General features: G+C 40.9%; 1 protein-coding gene across 1 annotated transcript in view; it reads left to right on the top strand.

The window, feature by feature from the left end:
• The window catches only part of LOC127582221 (rab GTPase-activating protein 1), a 161,254-nt gene that overhangs the window by 4,606 nt on the left and 138,627 nt on the right, over positions 1 to 18,021 (top strand). The window contains 2 exon segments of the mRNA XM_052037334.1: positions 17,165 to 17,252; positions 17,254 to 17,367. Coding sequence (XP_051893294.1) covers positions 17,217 to 17,252; positions 17,254 to 17,367 — 150 coding nt within the window. The 5' untranslated portion in view covers positions 17,165 to 17,216.

The raw sequence follows: 18,021 nt of genomic DNA on the forward strand, positions 1-18,021 counted from the left end.
CAGAAGCTTTGGCAATGTATTGCAGAGCATTGGTGTTGGAGAGAATAACTATTTATGGCTGCTGTTTCCTGGATAGTGTTGCACTTCAGATGTACTTTGTAGCTGGTGGAAAGTTTTTGTGGAGTTGGGAGGTGGTCAGTGTCCAGTTCTGTAGAGTTTCTGGTCCCTGGTGTTCCCTCTGTTTTTGATGGTGGGGAGTTTGATAATCCAGGTGAATATTAAGGGGAAGGAGATAGCATTGATTTTGGGATGGTCTTTGCCTAGTTGGAAGTATTCTATGTCCAAGTCTGGAAGTTGTTTGCACCTTGTAACAAGTGGGCATAGATGCTTCATTATCTGTAGTGGAACTAAACACTTCGATCATTGTTTTGATTGAGGTTAGACTAGGTCAATAATTGGTGGAACTGAAGGACTGGATTTGCCAATAGAATGAAGTTGCACATTGTGATGAAATGTAGTTCTGCTGCTGATGGTTTATAGTGCCTCATGGACATGTAGTTTGGAGCTGCCAAACATGCCCAGATCTTCCCCAGTGTATTATTTTTGTGGGCTGGAGAAGGTTGGGAGTCCAGTGATGTCTTAAATCAGGAATAATATGTAAGAGTTGTGATTTTTATAATTAATTTCTGTGCTGCTACTCTTGCCACATTCTCATGACAGGTAATACAGGTAAAGAAGACAGGAAAATAATTCTGGCATGTGTTGGGTGCCTGAGAAAGTTCGCATCAGGTAAAACTGGTTTATGCATTTTGAATTAACTTGTAAAGGTTGTTGATGAATAATGTTGAAAGTAATTTTACTATACACTTCTGGTCTTATTTATGATTGGAATGTGTTGCAATTGGCTCAGTTCATTTCCATTGTATTTGAGTGGTTAACTGTGTATATTTCAATATAAAACTTGGGTTATTCGTGTTTTTAGTTTTGTTTTCTTTGGTGCATAGAAGTTAATGAGTGTAAATGCAATTTTATATTGTTCCCATCATCAAGTCATAGGGCAGTAACCATGAAATTTCTTGACGTGCAAATTGAAAATTGTAGTGTGACCCATTTGCCTTTGGAGTCACTAATCGAATTGAGTCCCACTCCAGAGAGCCAGGCTGATTATCAGTGCAGCACTGAGGGTGTGTAGCGCTGCTAGAAGTTCGGACTTTTGGATGAGATACTAAACCAAAATTTAACCACTCAGGCAGATACAAAGAGCAGATGAGCTCTCCCAGGTGTACTTGACAATGTTTATCCCTCCACCAAAGTCAATATAACTGATATCTAGTCAGTATACTGCACAGTTTTGGTCCCCTTATTTAGAAAGGATATACTGGCATTGGAAATGGTTCAAGAGTTCACTAGGTTAATTCCTGGGATGAGAGGGTTGTCCTATCATGACCAGCTAATAAAATTAGATCTATGTTCTTTGGAATTTAGAAGAATGGGGGGGGGGGGGGGTGATCTTATTGAAACATAAGATCCTGAGCAGGTACAACAGGGAACATGTTTGGATGCTTCCACTGGTAGGAGAACTTGATCAAGGGGACATATTCCCCAAGGTCATTTAAAACTGAAGTCCATAGGAAATTCTTGCAGAGGGTCGTTGAATCTCTGGAACTCTCTACCCAGGAGGCTTGTGGATCATTGGGGGTATTTAAAGAGGAAGCAGATAAATATTTGAAAGATTGAGGAATAGAAATCCATAGGGAACTGGCATAAAAGAGGAGAATGGCAGGGCAGGCTTGAGGGGCTTAGTGCCTACTTCTATTTTGCGATGTTTTTAAATTACTAGGTTTATGCACCTTCCATTACAATAGCAAATATGTTTCAGAAAATACTGTACAAAAGTAATCGGCGATATTCAGTTTCTTTGATCTATTACTGTTAATTATTAAGGTAGTTAGTGTATTTATTCAGTGCCAAATGCTAACTTTAAACAAGTTTGTTTGCCAAACCTTTTCATCTGATGAAATGTATGCTACTTCTAAAGTTCCATTGTTGGTTTCTATCAAAACTGGAACCGTAGCTTTATTGAAGGGCTTTTTAATTGGTTGGGTGAGAAAATATTATTTGACTTTTCTAAAATTCTAAAACCTTTTGAAATTTTAGTGATCCAATGTAGTCCGGAAATCAAAAGAACCTTTGAAAACAGAAAAACAATTTTTGGCTTCTGGTCAGAGTTTGAGTGTTGAAATATCCATACATCGGTCCTTGTCCATACAGACCCTCAAGTATCCATCTATGTTAATCCCATTTACCAGTATTTGTTTTGTAGCCACCTATGTGTTGATGATTCAAGTGCTTGGTTAGATAAGTAAATGGGGAGTCTGTGCTTCTATTAACCCCTCAGCTGTTGCATTCTAAACTCTGCGTGAGAAAAAATCTTGCTTGAATCCCCTCTAAATTTTTTGTCTTAAACCTATGTGCTCTGGTTACCGACATGCCAGAAAGTTTACTGCTGTCTACTCTCACCTTTGTTGGGGCTACTGTTTTAAGTGTTGACAATTAAATACTTTGGTTATTTGTGCCCTGTGAAAACAAAACCAATGAGAAGTTTTGGAGAATGTAGGATTTAGTGAGAGGGAGGAACTAAATGAAACCAATGTTTGGAGGGAAATGATGTATGGGAAATTGAAGAAGTTAAAGACTGAGAAATCCCCGCGGTCTGTTGGTCTGCATCGCTGAGTACTTAAGGAAGTGGCGCTGGAAATAGTGGGTGCATTTCTGGTTACTTTCCAACACACTTTAAGCTCCGGAACAATGTAATCTCGCTAATTAAAAAGACGAAGAGGGAAAATGGGGAATTATGGACCGGTTAGCCTGATGGTGGCAGTGGGGAAGAGGCTGGAGTGCATTATAAAAGATCCAAGAAAAAAGTAACAGGATTGGATTATTAAAAGGGAAGTCGTGCTTGACAAATCAACTGGAATATTTTGAGGATGTAACCAGCAAATTAAATGAGGGGCAACCAGTGGATGTGCTGTATTTGGACTTCTAGGAGGCTTCAGTAAAGTGTGGAAAATTGAAGCAATTGGGATTGATTTACTGACGGATAGAGAATTTGAGTGGCAAGAAGCAGTCGCAATAAACAAGTCTTTTCTGAGTGACAGGTGGTGATCAGTGGAGGACCATGGGGAAGAGTGCTGAGACCTCAGCCATTCATGGTACATATTTAGATGAGGGAATTAAATATATCTTCAAGTTTACAGGTGACACAAAGCTATGTTGGGTTGTGAGCTATGTGGAGGATGCAGAGAAGCTCCAGTGTGATTTGGACAGGTTGAGGGAATTGAGCAATTATATGGCAAACACACGTATAGTGTGGATCATTGTGAGGTTATCCCCTTGGTCGCAGTAACAAGAAGGCAGATTATTATCTGAACAGTGAATTAGGAAAGGGGGAGGTGCAGTGAGACTTGGGTGCACCAGTTAATGAAAGTGAGTATACAGGTACAGCAGGCAGTTACGACAGCAAAGGGTATGTTGGTGTTCATTGTGAGAGGGGTTGAGTAGAGGAGCCAGGATATCTTCACATAATTACTGGGTCAAAGTGAAACCATAACTTGAGAATGGCAGGCATGGTAGTGTAGCGCTATTACAGCACCAGCAACCTGGGTTCAATTCGGTAAGGAGTTTGTACGTTTTCCCGTGTCTGCGTGGGTCTCCTCTGGGTGCTCCGGTTTCCTCCCACATTCAAAGACCTACGGTTTAGGAAGTTGTGGGCATGCTGTGTTGGCGCAGGAAGCCTGGCGACAATTGCGGGCTGCACCCAGGACACTCTACGCAACAGATGTATTTCACTGTGTGTTTCGATCTACATGCGGCTAATAAAGACATCTTATCTGGTGGGCATACCTCCTGCTCCTTTGTGTGTTCTCCTTGAGTATGGTGTGCTGTTTTGGTCTCCTTAATCTGAGGAAAGATGTTCTTCTGAAGGGAATTGATGAAAACTCACCAGACTGATTCCTGGAATGACAGGACTGATGTATGATGAGAGTGTCGGTTAGAGACCTACAAAATTCTAACATGAGAGGTTAGACGCAGGAAGGATATTCTGGATGATGGGAGGGGGCCAGGATGTGGGATCAGCCTAAAGAAAGGGTTAGCCATTTGAGACTGAGATGAGAAAAAATCCTCCTCCCAAGGAGTGGTAAACCTGTGGAATTCCCTGCCACAGAAAGCAGTTGAAGCCAAATCATTAACTATTCAAGAAAGGGCTAGCAGTGGTTCTTGGACTAGGGGGATTGAAGGATGTGGGGAGAAGGTTGGAGAACTGAGGTTAGGATGATCAGCCATGATTGTTTTGAATGGTAGAACAGGATCAAAGGGCTGAATGGCCTTTTCCTGCTGCTATTTTTTTCCATATGTCCAAGTTTAGCTTTGCAGTAAGTTACCCTGGATTATGTACAAGATATTCAATGGTGGGGCATTCAGGTTTGGACGGTTTTTGTAGTTGTGCCTGAACTCAATCCATTGCTTAAGTTGCAGACTTTTGGGAAGGAATATATAAACTAGTCTTCCCTTGCCTAGCTTCAGAGGACCGGGGGCCATTGCCCAAAGCTGTTAATTAACATGCACCCACTCACAACAGCACCCACGTTTATATTGACACAGTTGTCTAGCAAACCTATCACTCTGCCTGTCGAGAGATGTACACAACATTGGCCACCTTGGAAATTAATTATGTTCAAGGAGACTAAAATTGAGAGGTCTCTTGGATATCTTATTGATGTTTTAAAAGACTAATTGAGCAAAATATTTGTAATGCAAATGGCAGAGTTGAGATGCCGAAGTAAAAATTAAGATCTAGTTTCTTAATGAGGATTTTATATTGTGCAATCAAAATATGTAACTTATTTTAGTTAACTCAAATTTTAGCAAACAGATTGTGTTCAGACTAATAATGTTCAAGAAAATTAAACCCTGTGGAACTTTGCAGTAATTGTACTTAAGCAATTGACACCTGAATCTCTCTAATGATGGCAGTGTGGTTTTGGAAGGGTGGGGGTGTTTTGAGCTATTTGTGTGACATCATTTTATCATATTAGAATAATGTGTGACAGGCCTTTCTCTGTTCCATCTCTCAGTTCTGTAATATCCTCCAGTTCTATAACCTTCTGAAATATTACATGCCTCCAATTCTTTCCTCTTGACCATCCCCAGAGTGTAATTGCTTCAACACTGCAGTGCTGTGAGATGCTTTACTGTGTTAAATGTGTAACATAAGTTTCTGTTGTACAGTAGTATGTACCCATTCTTCATGTAATCCTCTTTTGGTATTGGTTTATTATTCTCACTTGTATCGAGGTAGAGTGAAAAGCTTGTCTTGCATATCATTCGCACAGATCAATTCATTACACAGTGCAATGAGGTAGTACAGGGGTAAAAATAATAACAGCATACAGAAGTAAAGTGTCACAGCTACAGGGAAGTGCAGTGCAGGTAGACAATAAGGTGCAAGATCATAAGGTAGATTGTAAGGTCAAGAGTCCATCTCATCATGTAAGGGAACCATTCAATAGTCTTATCACAGTGGGATAGAAGCTGTCTTTGAGCCTGGTGTACGTGCCCTCAGGCTAATGTATTTTCTGCCTGATGGGAGAGGGGAGGCGAGAGAATGACCCGGGTGGGTGGGGTCTTTGTCTATACCTCTCACTGCCTTGGTGAAGCAGGCAGCATAATCAGAGTCCATGGAGGGGAGGCTGATTCCTGTGATGTGCTGGGCTGCGTCCACAACTCTCTGCAGTTTCTTGCAGTCCTGCGCAGAGCAGTTGCCATACCAAGCTGTGATGCAGACAGATATGATGCTTTCTATGGTGCATCAATAAAAGTTGGTGAGTGTCAAAAGGAACATGCCAAATTTCTTTAGCCTCTTGAGGAGTAGAGGTGCTGGTGAGCTTTCTTGGCCGTGGCGTCTATGTGGTTGGACCAGGACAGGCTATTGGTGATGTTCACTCCTAGGAACTTGAAGATCTCAACCCTCTCGACCTCGGCACCACTGATGTAGACAGGTGCATGTACACCGCCCCTTTCCTGAAGTCAATGACCAGCTCTTTTTTTGCGACATTGGGGGAAAGGTTGTTGTCATGACCCATGTCACTAAGTTCTCCATCTCCTTCCGGTACTCTGACTTATCGTTATTTGAGATACGGCCCAGTACAGTGATATCATCTGCAAACTTGTAGGGGAGTTAGAGTGGAATCTGGCCAGGCAGTCATGAGTATATGGGGAGTAGAGTAGAGGGCTGAGGATGCAGCTTGTGGGGCACCAGTGTTGAGAATAATTGTGCTGGAGGTGTTGCTGCCTGTCCTCACTGATTGTGGTCTGTTGGTCAGGAAGTCAGGATCCAGTTACAGAGGGAGGTATTGAGTCCCAGGTCTTGGAGTTTGGTGACGAGTTTGCTTGGAATTATAGTATCGAAGGCAGAGCTGTAGTCAATAAACAATAGTCTAACGTAGGTGTCTTTACTGTCCAGATGCTCCAGAGCTGAGTGTAGGGCAGGGAGATAGCATTCTCTGTAGACCTGTTTCGGTGGTAGGCGAATTGCAGTGGGTCAAGGTTGTCTGGGAGGCTGAAGTTAATGTGTGCCATGACCAGCCTCTCGAAGCATTTCATGGTGGTGGATATCAGAGCCACCAGTCGGTAGTCATTAGGCATGTTACCTTGTTCTTCTTGGGTACTGGGATGATTGTGGTCTTCTTAAAGCAGGTGGGAACCTCAGATTGAAGCAGGGAGAGGTTAAATATGTCTGCAAATACCCCTTCCAGCTGATCAGCACAATATCTGAGGATACGGCCAGGGACACCATCCAGGCCAGATGCTTTCCTTGGGTTCACTCTCCAGAAGACCGATCTTGTGTTCTCAGTGGTGACCATGGGTTCAGTTGCATTGGAGGTTGTCAGGGTGGCTGGTGTCAAACCCATCCTCTTCTGTTCAAACGTTCATAGAATGCATTAAGCTTATCAGGAAGGGATGCAGTTGTTGACTCTGCTGCCCGACTTTGTTTTGTAGCCCGTTATAGCATGTAAGCCCTGCCATGACTGATGGCTGGTCAGTACTCTATTTTGAACTGATACTGTCTCTTGGTATCTCTGATAGCTTTTTGGACATCGTATCTTAATTTCTTATGAAGGTCAGGGTCACCTGATTGGAATGCAGCAGTCCTCTACTTCAGTAGGGAATGGATCTCCCGGTTCAGCCATGGTTTCTGGTGTGGGAACACCTGTATTGTCTTCTTTGGTACACAGTCCTCAACACACTTGCTGATGAAGTCCATGATGGTGGTGACATACTCATCAAATCTGAGTCTTTGAACATGAACCAGTCCACTGACTCAAAGCAGTCGCGTAGAAGCTCATCTGTTTCCTCAGACCAGCACTGCATGACTTTTTGTACTGGATCCTCCTGTTTCAGTTCCCGCTTGTATGCGGGGAGCAGGAGCACAGCCTGGTGATTTGATTTACCAAAGTGAGGGTGAGGGGTGGCTCAGAAGGCATCTTTAATGGTTGTATAGCAATGGTCAAGGGTGTTTGGGCCCCTAGTGGGACAGGAGACCTGTTGGTAGCATTTTGGTAATGCACTCTTAAGTTGGCCTGGTTGAAGTCACCTGCAATAATGAAGAGGGCCTCGGTATCCTGTTCTCAAGGCTTTTGACCACAGAGTGCAGGCTTCATGTCCGTCTGGGGTGGGATGTAGACTGCCGTCAGGATAGCTGAAGAGAACTCCCGTGGCAGGTAGAATGGTCGACATTTCACCATTAGATGTTCCAGGCTGGTGAGCAGGAGCTCACCAGGACCATCACATCCAAAGCACCACGAGTTATTGATTAAGAAGCAGACCCTTCCGCCTCTAACTTTGCCCGAGGACGCTGTACGGTCCACTCGGTGGATTTAGAAGCCCTCAGGTTGTATGGCACAGTCAGGTGAAGCAGGTGTAAGCCATGGTTCAGTGAGACATAGCAGTCCCTCAGTTCTCTTTGGTAGGTCAGTCTTGCCCTTAGTTCATCAACTTTGTTCTCAATGGCCTGGAAGTTAGCGAGTGGTATGCTGTGGAGGGGTGTCTCGTACCCATGCTGTTTCAGCCTCGTCTGCAGCCCAGCCCTTTTACCACGCTTCAGAGGTAAGTGGCTGCGACTCGTCGGTCCTGGAGTGGAGCCTCCTCATAAGTGATTGCTTAAGGGACAGACCTGGATGACCTGGAGTGGATTCCTCTGAACTGGAATGCAAGTGATTTCTTCTGGGCAGACTTTGAAGACCTGGAGTGGATTAACCTCGACTGGAAGGTAATTGACTGCTTGTGAACAGACTTGGAAGACCTGGAATGGATTCATTTGGCCTATTAGGTAAGTTGTTGTTCCCATACAGGTCTGATGGTCCTGAAGAGGAGTGGTCACATGTCCTGAATAGCTTTCAACAAAGTAGCTGGATTGTGATCAGGAAAAGGAAATTCAAGGTGTTTGAGCTCCAGCTTCCCAGGATTTGATGTGTCAAAGCCAACTGTACATCACTCACGGATGGCACATTCCAAAAATTGCTCTCTCTGGATCTGCGTGGGTTCTGTATTACAGTTTGTGTTTATTTAACTCCCAATTACTGGATGAGTGATGGGAGATACAAAGGGAAAGGACAGTTATCTGATTAAATAAAAGGTGACAGGTGTGCTAAAATTGCTAGTTCAAGATCTTCACCTAATTTATCAGCCATATAATGTCTGAAAAATATTTCTCCTGCTGTAAGGAACTGGTCTACCTGCACTTCAGGACACATAGTGTCTGACCTAAGCAGAATGTGGTTGGAGTATGACTCTGGTTTGACAGGCAACTTGGAGGTGATTTGCACTGTTGTTAAAGCTGCAGGTTAACTCTAACTCTATTGGCTTTGACTACTTCCTTGTATTGAAGATTTTCTTCAATTGTTTTAAACAAAACACTCTTTGCAGCAGCTTGTATCATGCCTTAAAAATGGCAAGATGTCCAAGGGAATAGCACAAGCAAAAATTGACAAAGGAACTATTATAAATACTTTGGCAGATTCTTGAAGGAGGAGATTAGAGAGAAGGGTTTAATTTCAGGACTATGATCTTGATAGGCAAAAGAATGCTACACAGTTGAGGAGCAAAGTCCAGAATGCACAAGACAAGAGTTGGAGAAACATGAGGGTTCTCTTGTGGGGCCTTGGGAGATGATGGAGGTAGGGAAGTCTGAGTTTACGTGCAATGATTTGAATACAAGGAAATGAGATTCAAAATTGATGCTAAATAGTCCATCAACACAAAGTAGGTCAGCAAACACGTGGATGAGTAAATGCAAATTGGATGGATTTGCGGCAGATGCAGCAGAATTTATGATTGGTTCAAGTTGGAAATTCAGTTGGTATTGCATTAAAGTACCTGTCTGCAGGTGACAAAGCATGAATGAGGATTTTGGCAGCAGATGGTCTGAGGTGGGGGTGAAGGATTCAGTGCTATTGTATTGAAGTTGGAAGGTTTTGTGATGCAGAAGCTTTGGAGCCCAAAGATTAGCTTGCTGTGGAATAGTTTAATTGACACAAATTCTGGCTCGCCCACAACTGAGCATTGGACGAGCAGTTTGCCAGCATGGAGCCAGTAAAGGATTGAGGGAGGTGGTGATGCAATAGAGCTGGGTATCATTGGCAGTTCTTTAGATCCTGATGTCTTAGATGATTTGCCAAAGGGAAGCACAAGGGTGATGCTCAGGAAAGGCACAAAGTAAGAGGTTCTGGTTCCAAAAGTAGAATTGTTGCGCCTCTCTGTGTAGGAAATTGTCTGAGATCCTTCATACAGTCCATCAAAATCCTAGAATTGTTTAGGGCAAGAGGAGGTCATTTGGTCCATCTAGACATCACTGGCTCCTGCTAGAGCAGCTCTGTCAATCTCTCTTCCCATAGCCTGCAAATTACTCTTTCCAAAGAGCTTTTGAAGGCACTGATTTGTTTCCACTACCTGTATAAGCAGAGTTCCAGATCATAACACTCAAGAGTTTTTCTTAAAACAAAGGGTCTGGAAGTGACTTTCAAGCTGCTAAGTGACCAGTAGGGTGTGCTTGATTGTACTCGGAACCACTTGTTTCTCTGAGGGCTGAGGCCAACTCTTATTCTGACTGCCTTTCTGTCCAGGATCTTTCTGCTGAAGCAAGTTTTGGAGTTGTCATTGGTGGTTTTCCTTGATAAATGTTTTGCTGAATTTGATGGCCTGTGTTGTTAAGATAAGCTTTCAGTTGATGGGGAATGCAATATTTAGTCTGTGGCTTACATTAGTGAATATCTTGCATAGAAGTACTTTTTAACTTTGACAATGCAAGTTTATCAAACTGGTGTGGTGTTCTGAAGTGTAACAAAGAAAAAATGAGTATGTCTCTTCCTGCTCTTTCCAATTCCTCTCTCCCACCCCTTCCCTTTCTTTGCATAATATATAATTAAATAAAATATCCTGAATGTGGTATTAACGTTCATTAAAAATAGCTTTATTAAAATGCTACTGGGGCTCTTGAAAATTTAACTTGGTTGGTAAGAGATACTGTTACATTGAAATATCATTGAACCTGTTCTAGTCTGCTGCTGTGTACTCTTGTCCTATGGGTAGACTATAGGATCTAGGTGATATGTGGGAGGAGAAGTAGACCAATGAGAATTTTAAGTTGGAGGTGTCTGGATATGCGACGTGTGCATCAGTAGTTTGGTTAAGTTGCAGTTGGAGGGTGGTGTCTCATCAAGAAGAGCATTTCCATAATTCGCTGGAAGTGTACGTGGGGTTGGTGAGGGTTTCTCAGAGCAGAAGTGAGCAATGTTACAAAGCTTAATAGGGATTGTGATAGATTACCTGAGGTTAGAAGTTTAACCAGGTCAGATAGGAAAGATTTTGTCCACCTTGAGGTTGTAGTCAATGAGAAAATTGGATTCATTGGTGAGGATACTGAATTTGTTGTAGGGGTTACAGGTGTAATGTTTTATTAAATAGGGGAAATTGCAGCTCATCTATGATCTAAAATATCAGTAAGAAGTCTGACCGTGGGTGATAAATGGATTGAGATCTCAAGACTTGGAACTGGGTGCCATCGGCATAAGGTATGGAATCTGATGCCATGTCTAAAGGAGATTTTACTAGGAGGGAGCATATAGATATTGGGTGTGTAGGCATAGAATCTTAAGAGGTTTTGGTACAGGGTGAGCAGGAAAGACATCCAGAAAGATCCCAAAGCTGATCTTAAGAATGTAACTTAGTGAGGGCAATCTCACTGAACTGGAAAGAAATAGGTGCAGGGCAGTAGTTTGCAAGAACAGAGGGGTAAGTGGATTTCTTTAAAGAAGGGAGATATGTGATGGTGGTTTTGAAAGTGAGAGAGATGGGGCTTTTCACTACCTGAGGGGAGAGAACAAATCATAAGTCATCATTTGTGAGGGATAAGTGAACGGACTTGCTACAAGTAATGAAAAAGCACGGATGCCACTAAGGCCACTGGCAATGATGCTAAGGCTGCAATGGCATACAGTGGTTGACTCCTCCATGGATATAACAGCTGCTCTGTAAGTTAAAGTCTTTACGTTTGTCAGAACAAACAGACATGCAAATGCTCCAGACCCCTGCTCCAGACGCAAACCTACCCCCATTCCTGATCCCCGGTTTTCCCAGTCCTGTGTCTGTCTCTGGCCGTACACGTGACCCAAGTTCCAAACCCCAACTCCAGCCCACATGTGGCCTATGCTCCAGATCCTGGCTCTGGCTGTAAATCTACTTGTTCCTGAGCCCAACCCCGACTGCAATCTCACGTGTAAGCAAATTTGGGGTAGTAATTCAGTGGATATTGAGGACTTCATGTGTAAATAGTTTCCAGCCCAAGAAAATAAATTGGGTGCACAAGACTTGAATCAAAGTCGAGTTTATTGTCATATGCACAAATACATGTGTGCACAAGTACAATGAAAAACTTACCTGCAGTAGCATCACAGGCACACAGCATCAGATAAGCAGCATTCATAAAAAAAACATAAATTATATGCAATTTTTACAAGGATGAATAAAATTAGAACTAAAAAAAAACCAAAGTCCATTGTAGTGCAAAGTGGTCATAGTGTTGCTATACTGATCTAGTGATTAGGGTTGTGCAGGTTGGTTCAAGAGCTGAATGGTTGTAGTTATTTTTGGACCTGGCGGTGTGGGACCAGGCTTCTGTACTTCTTGCCCTATGGTAGCTGTGAGAAGATGGCATGGCCTGGATAGTGGGGATCTTTGATAGATGTTGCTGCATTCAGGCAGCGTCTCATGTAGACGCTACCGATGGTGTAGGGGGATGTCCCTGTGATATATTGGGTTGAGTCCACTACTCTGCAGCTGCTTGCGTTCCTGCACATTTGAATTGCCGTACCAGCTCATGATGCAACCAGTCAGGATACTTTCAACAGTACATCTGTAGAAGTTTGTCAGTGTGTTCAGTGACATACTGAACCTCCTTAACCTTCTAAGAAAGAGACTGCAGATGCTGGAATCTGGAGCAACAAATAGTTTGCTGGAGGAATCCACTGAGTTCTAAGAGAAGTTGGGCCGTTAGTATTCACTACAGGTTAAGGTTACTGGAGTAGTATCCATTTCCCTGGATTATTGATCTGGAGAAGGAAGGGCTTTGATCCCACCAAAGCAGTTGAGGAACTTACTTTCAAGATCATCAGTAGTGATGACTATGAAACAACTGGAATGTTATAAAATCCCATTCAGTTCACAAATGTTCCTCAAGGAAAGAAATCTGTCATCTTGGTTGTTATACTGTTTGTGACTCCAGATCTACCAGTGTGGTTAACTATGCACTTTGAAATGCTCTAGCAAGTTCCTTAGTGCAGGAGGCATTTGGGATTGGCCAGTAAAAGCCAATCTTGCCTGCGACATCAATGCCCTAAGAACAAAGTGAAAAAGTAACTTGGAGGAAATTGGGTCACCATAGAAAGATGTGGGTCTGATTTAGAAGATGAACGTGGAAGGAGTTGGAGAAACCAAAGTGGAGGTAGGGTCTTTGGTTAGGCAGGATGGTCTGTGGAGAGGATTGATTGAGTAGGCTGGAGGTTGGAGAAGTGTGATTATAGGTAGGTAGCTAATTGTATATTTATAACTTGGATGAGATTTTATTTGAATCACTAAAGTGCAAGAATTATTGGACTTGAACTTTTGAATTTGTACTGCATTTTTCCAGCCTGTGTTCACAGCTTTTGTTTTGCCTGTTTGTTTCCTTTAAGATCAGCCCCATCTGCAAATTGTTGTTCAAGCAAATGATTTTTGCAAATTAGTGCAAATTTTCCATTCAGCATATTCTTCTTGCTCCAATTCTGCTATGCAGATTCTGGGAAAGTTGGTCTTTATCCTTTATTATTCTTTCCCTCATCAAGCTGCCACACCCCACTAAACAGTGCAGTCTAAAGTTGTATCAAATTTACATTTTTACTGAAAATGTCCTTTTCAAAGTACAATAACTCTTCAATTTTGCCACATCTGAACTATTTCCTCGTACCTTTTTAATAATTGCACTTTGAAAATGTCTTGTGGATTTAACAATCTTGGTTCTAAACTTTAGTGTGACTCATTTTCATGTTGGTAAATTTCTTTATTGGGATTTTGGTGAAATATGTGCTGGGGTTGTGAACAAAGGACATTTTGAGTAGAATTGTTTATAAATACATTTCCAATAAAGATGAAAAAAACATGCTGGCAATGCTCAGCAGGCCAGACAGCTTCTATGGAAAGAGAACGAGAATTAATATTTCAGGTCTATGACCTTTTGTCAGGTCATTGACCTGAAATGTTAACTTCAGGTTTGAGTTTTTTTCTTTTCTTTCCAGCAGGGGTTGTGAAAGTTCAGCTCTAATGTGTTCAGATTTATGTTGGTGCTGATAATATCTCATGCAAATTATGAATTCAGTCTGCAGTGTAACAAGCTACAAGTCTTTAATTCATGGACTTGTAACTGAACATTTTAAAGGCTTGTCTGTAAAGATGATGAAAATTTGGTAATGAAGTTTAAGTGAAATTTTTAGAATGAAGATAGAGTTGCTCTATATCTGAACTGCCTAATTTTACATGGCGATTTGTTGATTTTTATCAGTGGAATCTTATTATACTTTGGATTAGTATTGTTGTAGTGATTATGTAATAAAGCAGGGAACAGCATTTTACAGAGCCTTTTATTAGTTTGACGATTTTGCGAAAATGTGGAAGATGCCCTGATGGCTGCAGAAGCAATCCTACTGATTCTGGTTAGTATTGTGCAGCATAATGGACTGCAGTTTGCAGTCCAAAAAATGCATGAAATGGGAGCAGGAATAACCATTTGGGTCTTCGTGGCTGATGAAGTATCTCAACAATGACGGTGGCAACTCCCTGAATTTATGTTCAACAGTGGACGTGTGACACTAGAGTTACTCAGTGCTGGGGATTGTTGCTGGTCTCACTGTTAGTGCTGGTGCAACATCTGGGTAATTAAATCTGGAATTGATTGATATCCTGAATGCTGAGAGTTGAAATAAAAGTGCTGAGCTGTCTTTTATATTGATGTGGAAGGAACTACTTCAGAGCATGGTTGTAGGCATGTGGGCATCTTGCATGGAATATTTCAATTTAACACAAGATCAGTGGAAGTGCTGTGTTTCTTATTTCCATTTATATGCAATTCACTTGTCTCCAAGTGATGTTAGCAGCTGCTTCAGAAGAGCTGTTAACTGTGACAGGTTCTCACTTTTTACCATTTCTTTTTACAGTTGAGGCAAATATGACAGAAAATTAATTGAGCAAATGACCTCCAAGTACATCTGTTTAATGGCTATTTCATCTTATTGTATTACACAGTTTCTCCCCTTTTGTTGCCATTTGTTCAAAAGAACCACAATTACAAGGCAGAAGGAGTATATTTTGACAAAATACAGTTGTAAACTTGTTTCAGACTTCTATTCAGTTGGCATATTGTGGTCTCCAAACTGGTAAACACAGATTTGTTCTAGATTGGTGGAACTTCATTTTCAAGTGACTTTACTGAGTGATTCAGCATTGTAACCAAAGCACTGGTAAATTTAATTTGCAAGTAGAATCCAGCTTTCTAATGTTACATTAAAACCTCCAGCTTTGTAGAGCTAATATCTCTACAAAATGTGTGATAGCAAGGTTCACTGAATCCTGTTGCATGCCAGATGTAAGCTAACTCTTGGGTCTGGCACTGATTATGGCACCAATAGGTACTAAATGAAATATGAAACTAAGGGTTCAAGCTGTTGGTTAGTGTAAGTGTAAAAATTCTGTTGTGTAGTTCAAGGAATTAACTGGTGTCTGGTGCCCTGGCCAAACTTAATCTTATGGACAACAACTTCCATTTGTATATGTATGTGTGTGTGTGTATATATATATATATATTATACATACATACATACACACACAAGATAGAAAATATCTAAAGGCCTTTCAGAGACACAATTACCAACAGGAATTAACTGATGTCTATAGCATTTGCTTTTTGCATGGCCTAAACTATGTGCAAATTGACTGTTGCATTTAATGACCACACTTCAGAAGAATTTATTGATTAAAGAATTTTATGTCGTAATGGCATTGAAGACTATAAATAATTTTTTCATACTTGAATTTGAACAGTTTGGTTGCGAGTCTGAATAATTGGTGTCATGGTGATCTCTGCCTGTATTTTTCAAACTTTATGTATGTGATATTTATGAATGGAGGGACTAAGCAAAGGAGATGATGTGGTTTAGATTTTTTTTGGGAACATTGGTTCTTGGCTTCTGCAGTGAAAACTATTGGATAATTTCCAACACATTGTACAGTATTGTATATTATGTGGAGGTTTACCTTCCCTACAACTGTTCAAACCATATTAGTGATATAGGTTAATATAGTGTTTGTGACATTTACTGTGAGAGGTGGTGGGTATGATTCTGAGTTACTTGGACCTAAAAGCTCAATGCTTTGACAATGTCTGCATATCTCAGTGATCAACTGAAATTTTATAAAAGCTGAAGGTTTGTTACCATCTATATATTTAGCTGCTTAGTAGAAATAATCCATGAGTCAGATGGTGAATGACTAACAGTTTGGGTGTGTAAATCCCTGGTGGTTAGAGTATGATAAATCTGACACGTAATTAGTCAATGCCACATCTTTCAAAATAAATTTTTCATGATTTTGCAGTTTGTAGATAACAGGTAAACACGACTGAATGTAAAACATTAGGATTTTGTGACTGAGAACCATTATAGCCAAACAGACCTTTTTACCCCCCTTTCACCACCTTTTCATTATATCTCTTTCATCCAGTTTTACCTAGAAATCCTTAATGCTTCCTGCTTCAGGGGCTTGCTAGTAAACCCATTTTGCAATTCTATTACCATTTAGGATGGAAAAAAAGTTGAATTATTTGGCCCATAGTCATGATTTAATAATCTCAAACATGTCCTTGGTATTAAGCCCTTTCCAAGATCAGTTTATCAACTCCATTGGCGTGGATCAATTTTTGCCTATTTGTTTTCATTATTTTGACGACCAGAATGAGAGAATCTGCAGAACTGAGTCCATGTTCCTCAATTTTTGCCTGTTACAGTTTCCTAATGTGGGGGCATATGTCATTATTCACATCCCCTGTGCTCTCAAAGAATAGCCAGAAGTGTATGCTTTATTCTCTAGTATTTTCCCTGTGGTCCTGCAACAAGAATGCTCTTTCAAGATTTGCATTCTTCCTCTGCTGATACAATCTTAATCACTTTTTTAAATTATTATTTTGAACTGCAACCTTGCACTTTGTGTAGCTGCAATTTTAAAAAAAGAACAAATAATTTAATACAACTGAATAAATAAAAGGCACAGAGTACAAATGTGGGGAAAAACTGATGTTGCATACATTCTATCTCCCAAAAAAACTTCCAAAATTCCATAATGTTACTCTGTTATATTCATGCTAATTATTGAATTACATCTACTGTTTATTGACCAAATTACCCTCAGGGTATAATGTCCAGGCTGGGCATCTGTACATTTAGCATAGATAACTGGCCGATTAAAAAGTTTTGGTGATTTTATTTCCATTGTGCAGTCATGTTTATTGTAAAGAAAGATAAGCATTTAGGATAGTAGTTTTAACAAATAATATACCCTTAAATCAGTTCTTGATTTTATTTTCCAGGTACTTTTTAAGTTTTGTACCTCATTCATGAGCTGCCTTTGCTTTGGCAGCCATGGATGACAAGGCTTCAGTTGGAAAAGTTAGTGTTTTCTTCAGACTCGGTATCCACTCTAAACAGTGAGGATTTTGTCCTGGTTTCCCGGCATGGTGATGACACTCCTTCTACCAATAATGGTAGTGATGATGAGAAAACAGGACTCAAGGTAAGAAGGTGTTAGTGTTTCAGCCTTTAATAACCTAAGGGATATACACTAGGAAGCAGTGGACTATAAACAGAAACTTTCGTTGCAATGTTAATGGATGGTTACAAATGTGTTGATGCTTATTAGTAAAGTTTTTTGTATTCCACTGTTCCTCATGTATTCTACTTTATACCACAGGGGGGAAAAAATCTATAATTGAAGTTGCTATTAGAGTAAGAACTTCAAGGGAAAATCTAGCTAAATTATTTCATTTAATTAAGCTGCGGAAATTCTTAAGCAATCAGAGGTAATTTGCCCTAAAAGAAACTTATTTAGTTGCCTGAGGTCTTTGGCTCAAACTCACTAGACAATATCAGTTTTTGGGCAAAAGTAGTGAAGATTTAAATCATGGTGCCTTGGGAAGGAACATCCTTTTGCAGAGTGCCGACCTAGGAAGGGTCATGGACACAGCTTTACGAGCCCCAATGCCACTTCGTTGTAGCAGTCCCATGAAGATGTTTTTTCCAAGTTAAGTTGTAGCCAAATGTTTAAATTAACTTTGTCTCAGTTGTCACTTCCTCTAATTAAAGGGGCAAGAAAGCTCATTTTGACTGTGTGCCCGTTTTTCATCAATTAGTAGATTGAATCTGGCATTAGATTTTTCTTAAAACATTA

This window comes from Pristis pectinata, chromosome 23, assembly GCF_009764475.1.
Source record: "Pristis pectinata isolate sPriPec2 chromosome 23, sPriPec2.1.pri, whole genome shotgun sequence".
Lineage (NCBI taxonomy): Eukaryota > Metazoa > Chordata > Chondrichthyes > Rhinopristiformes > Pristidae > Pristis > Pristis pectinata.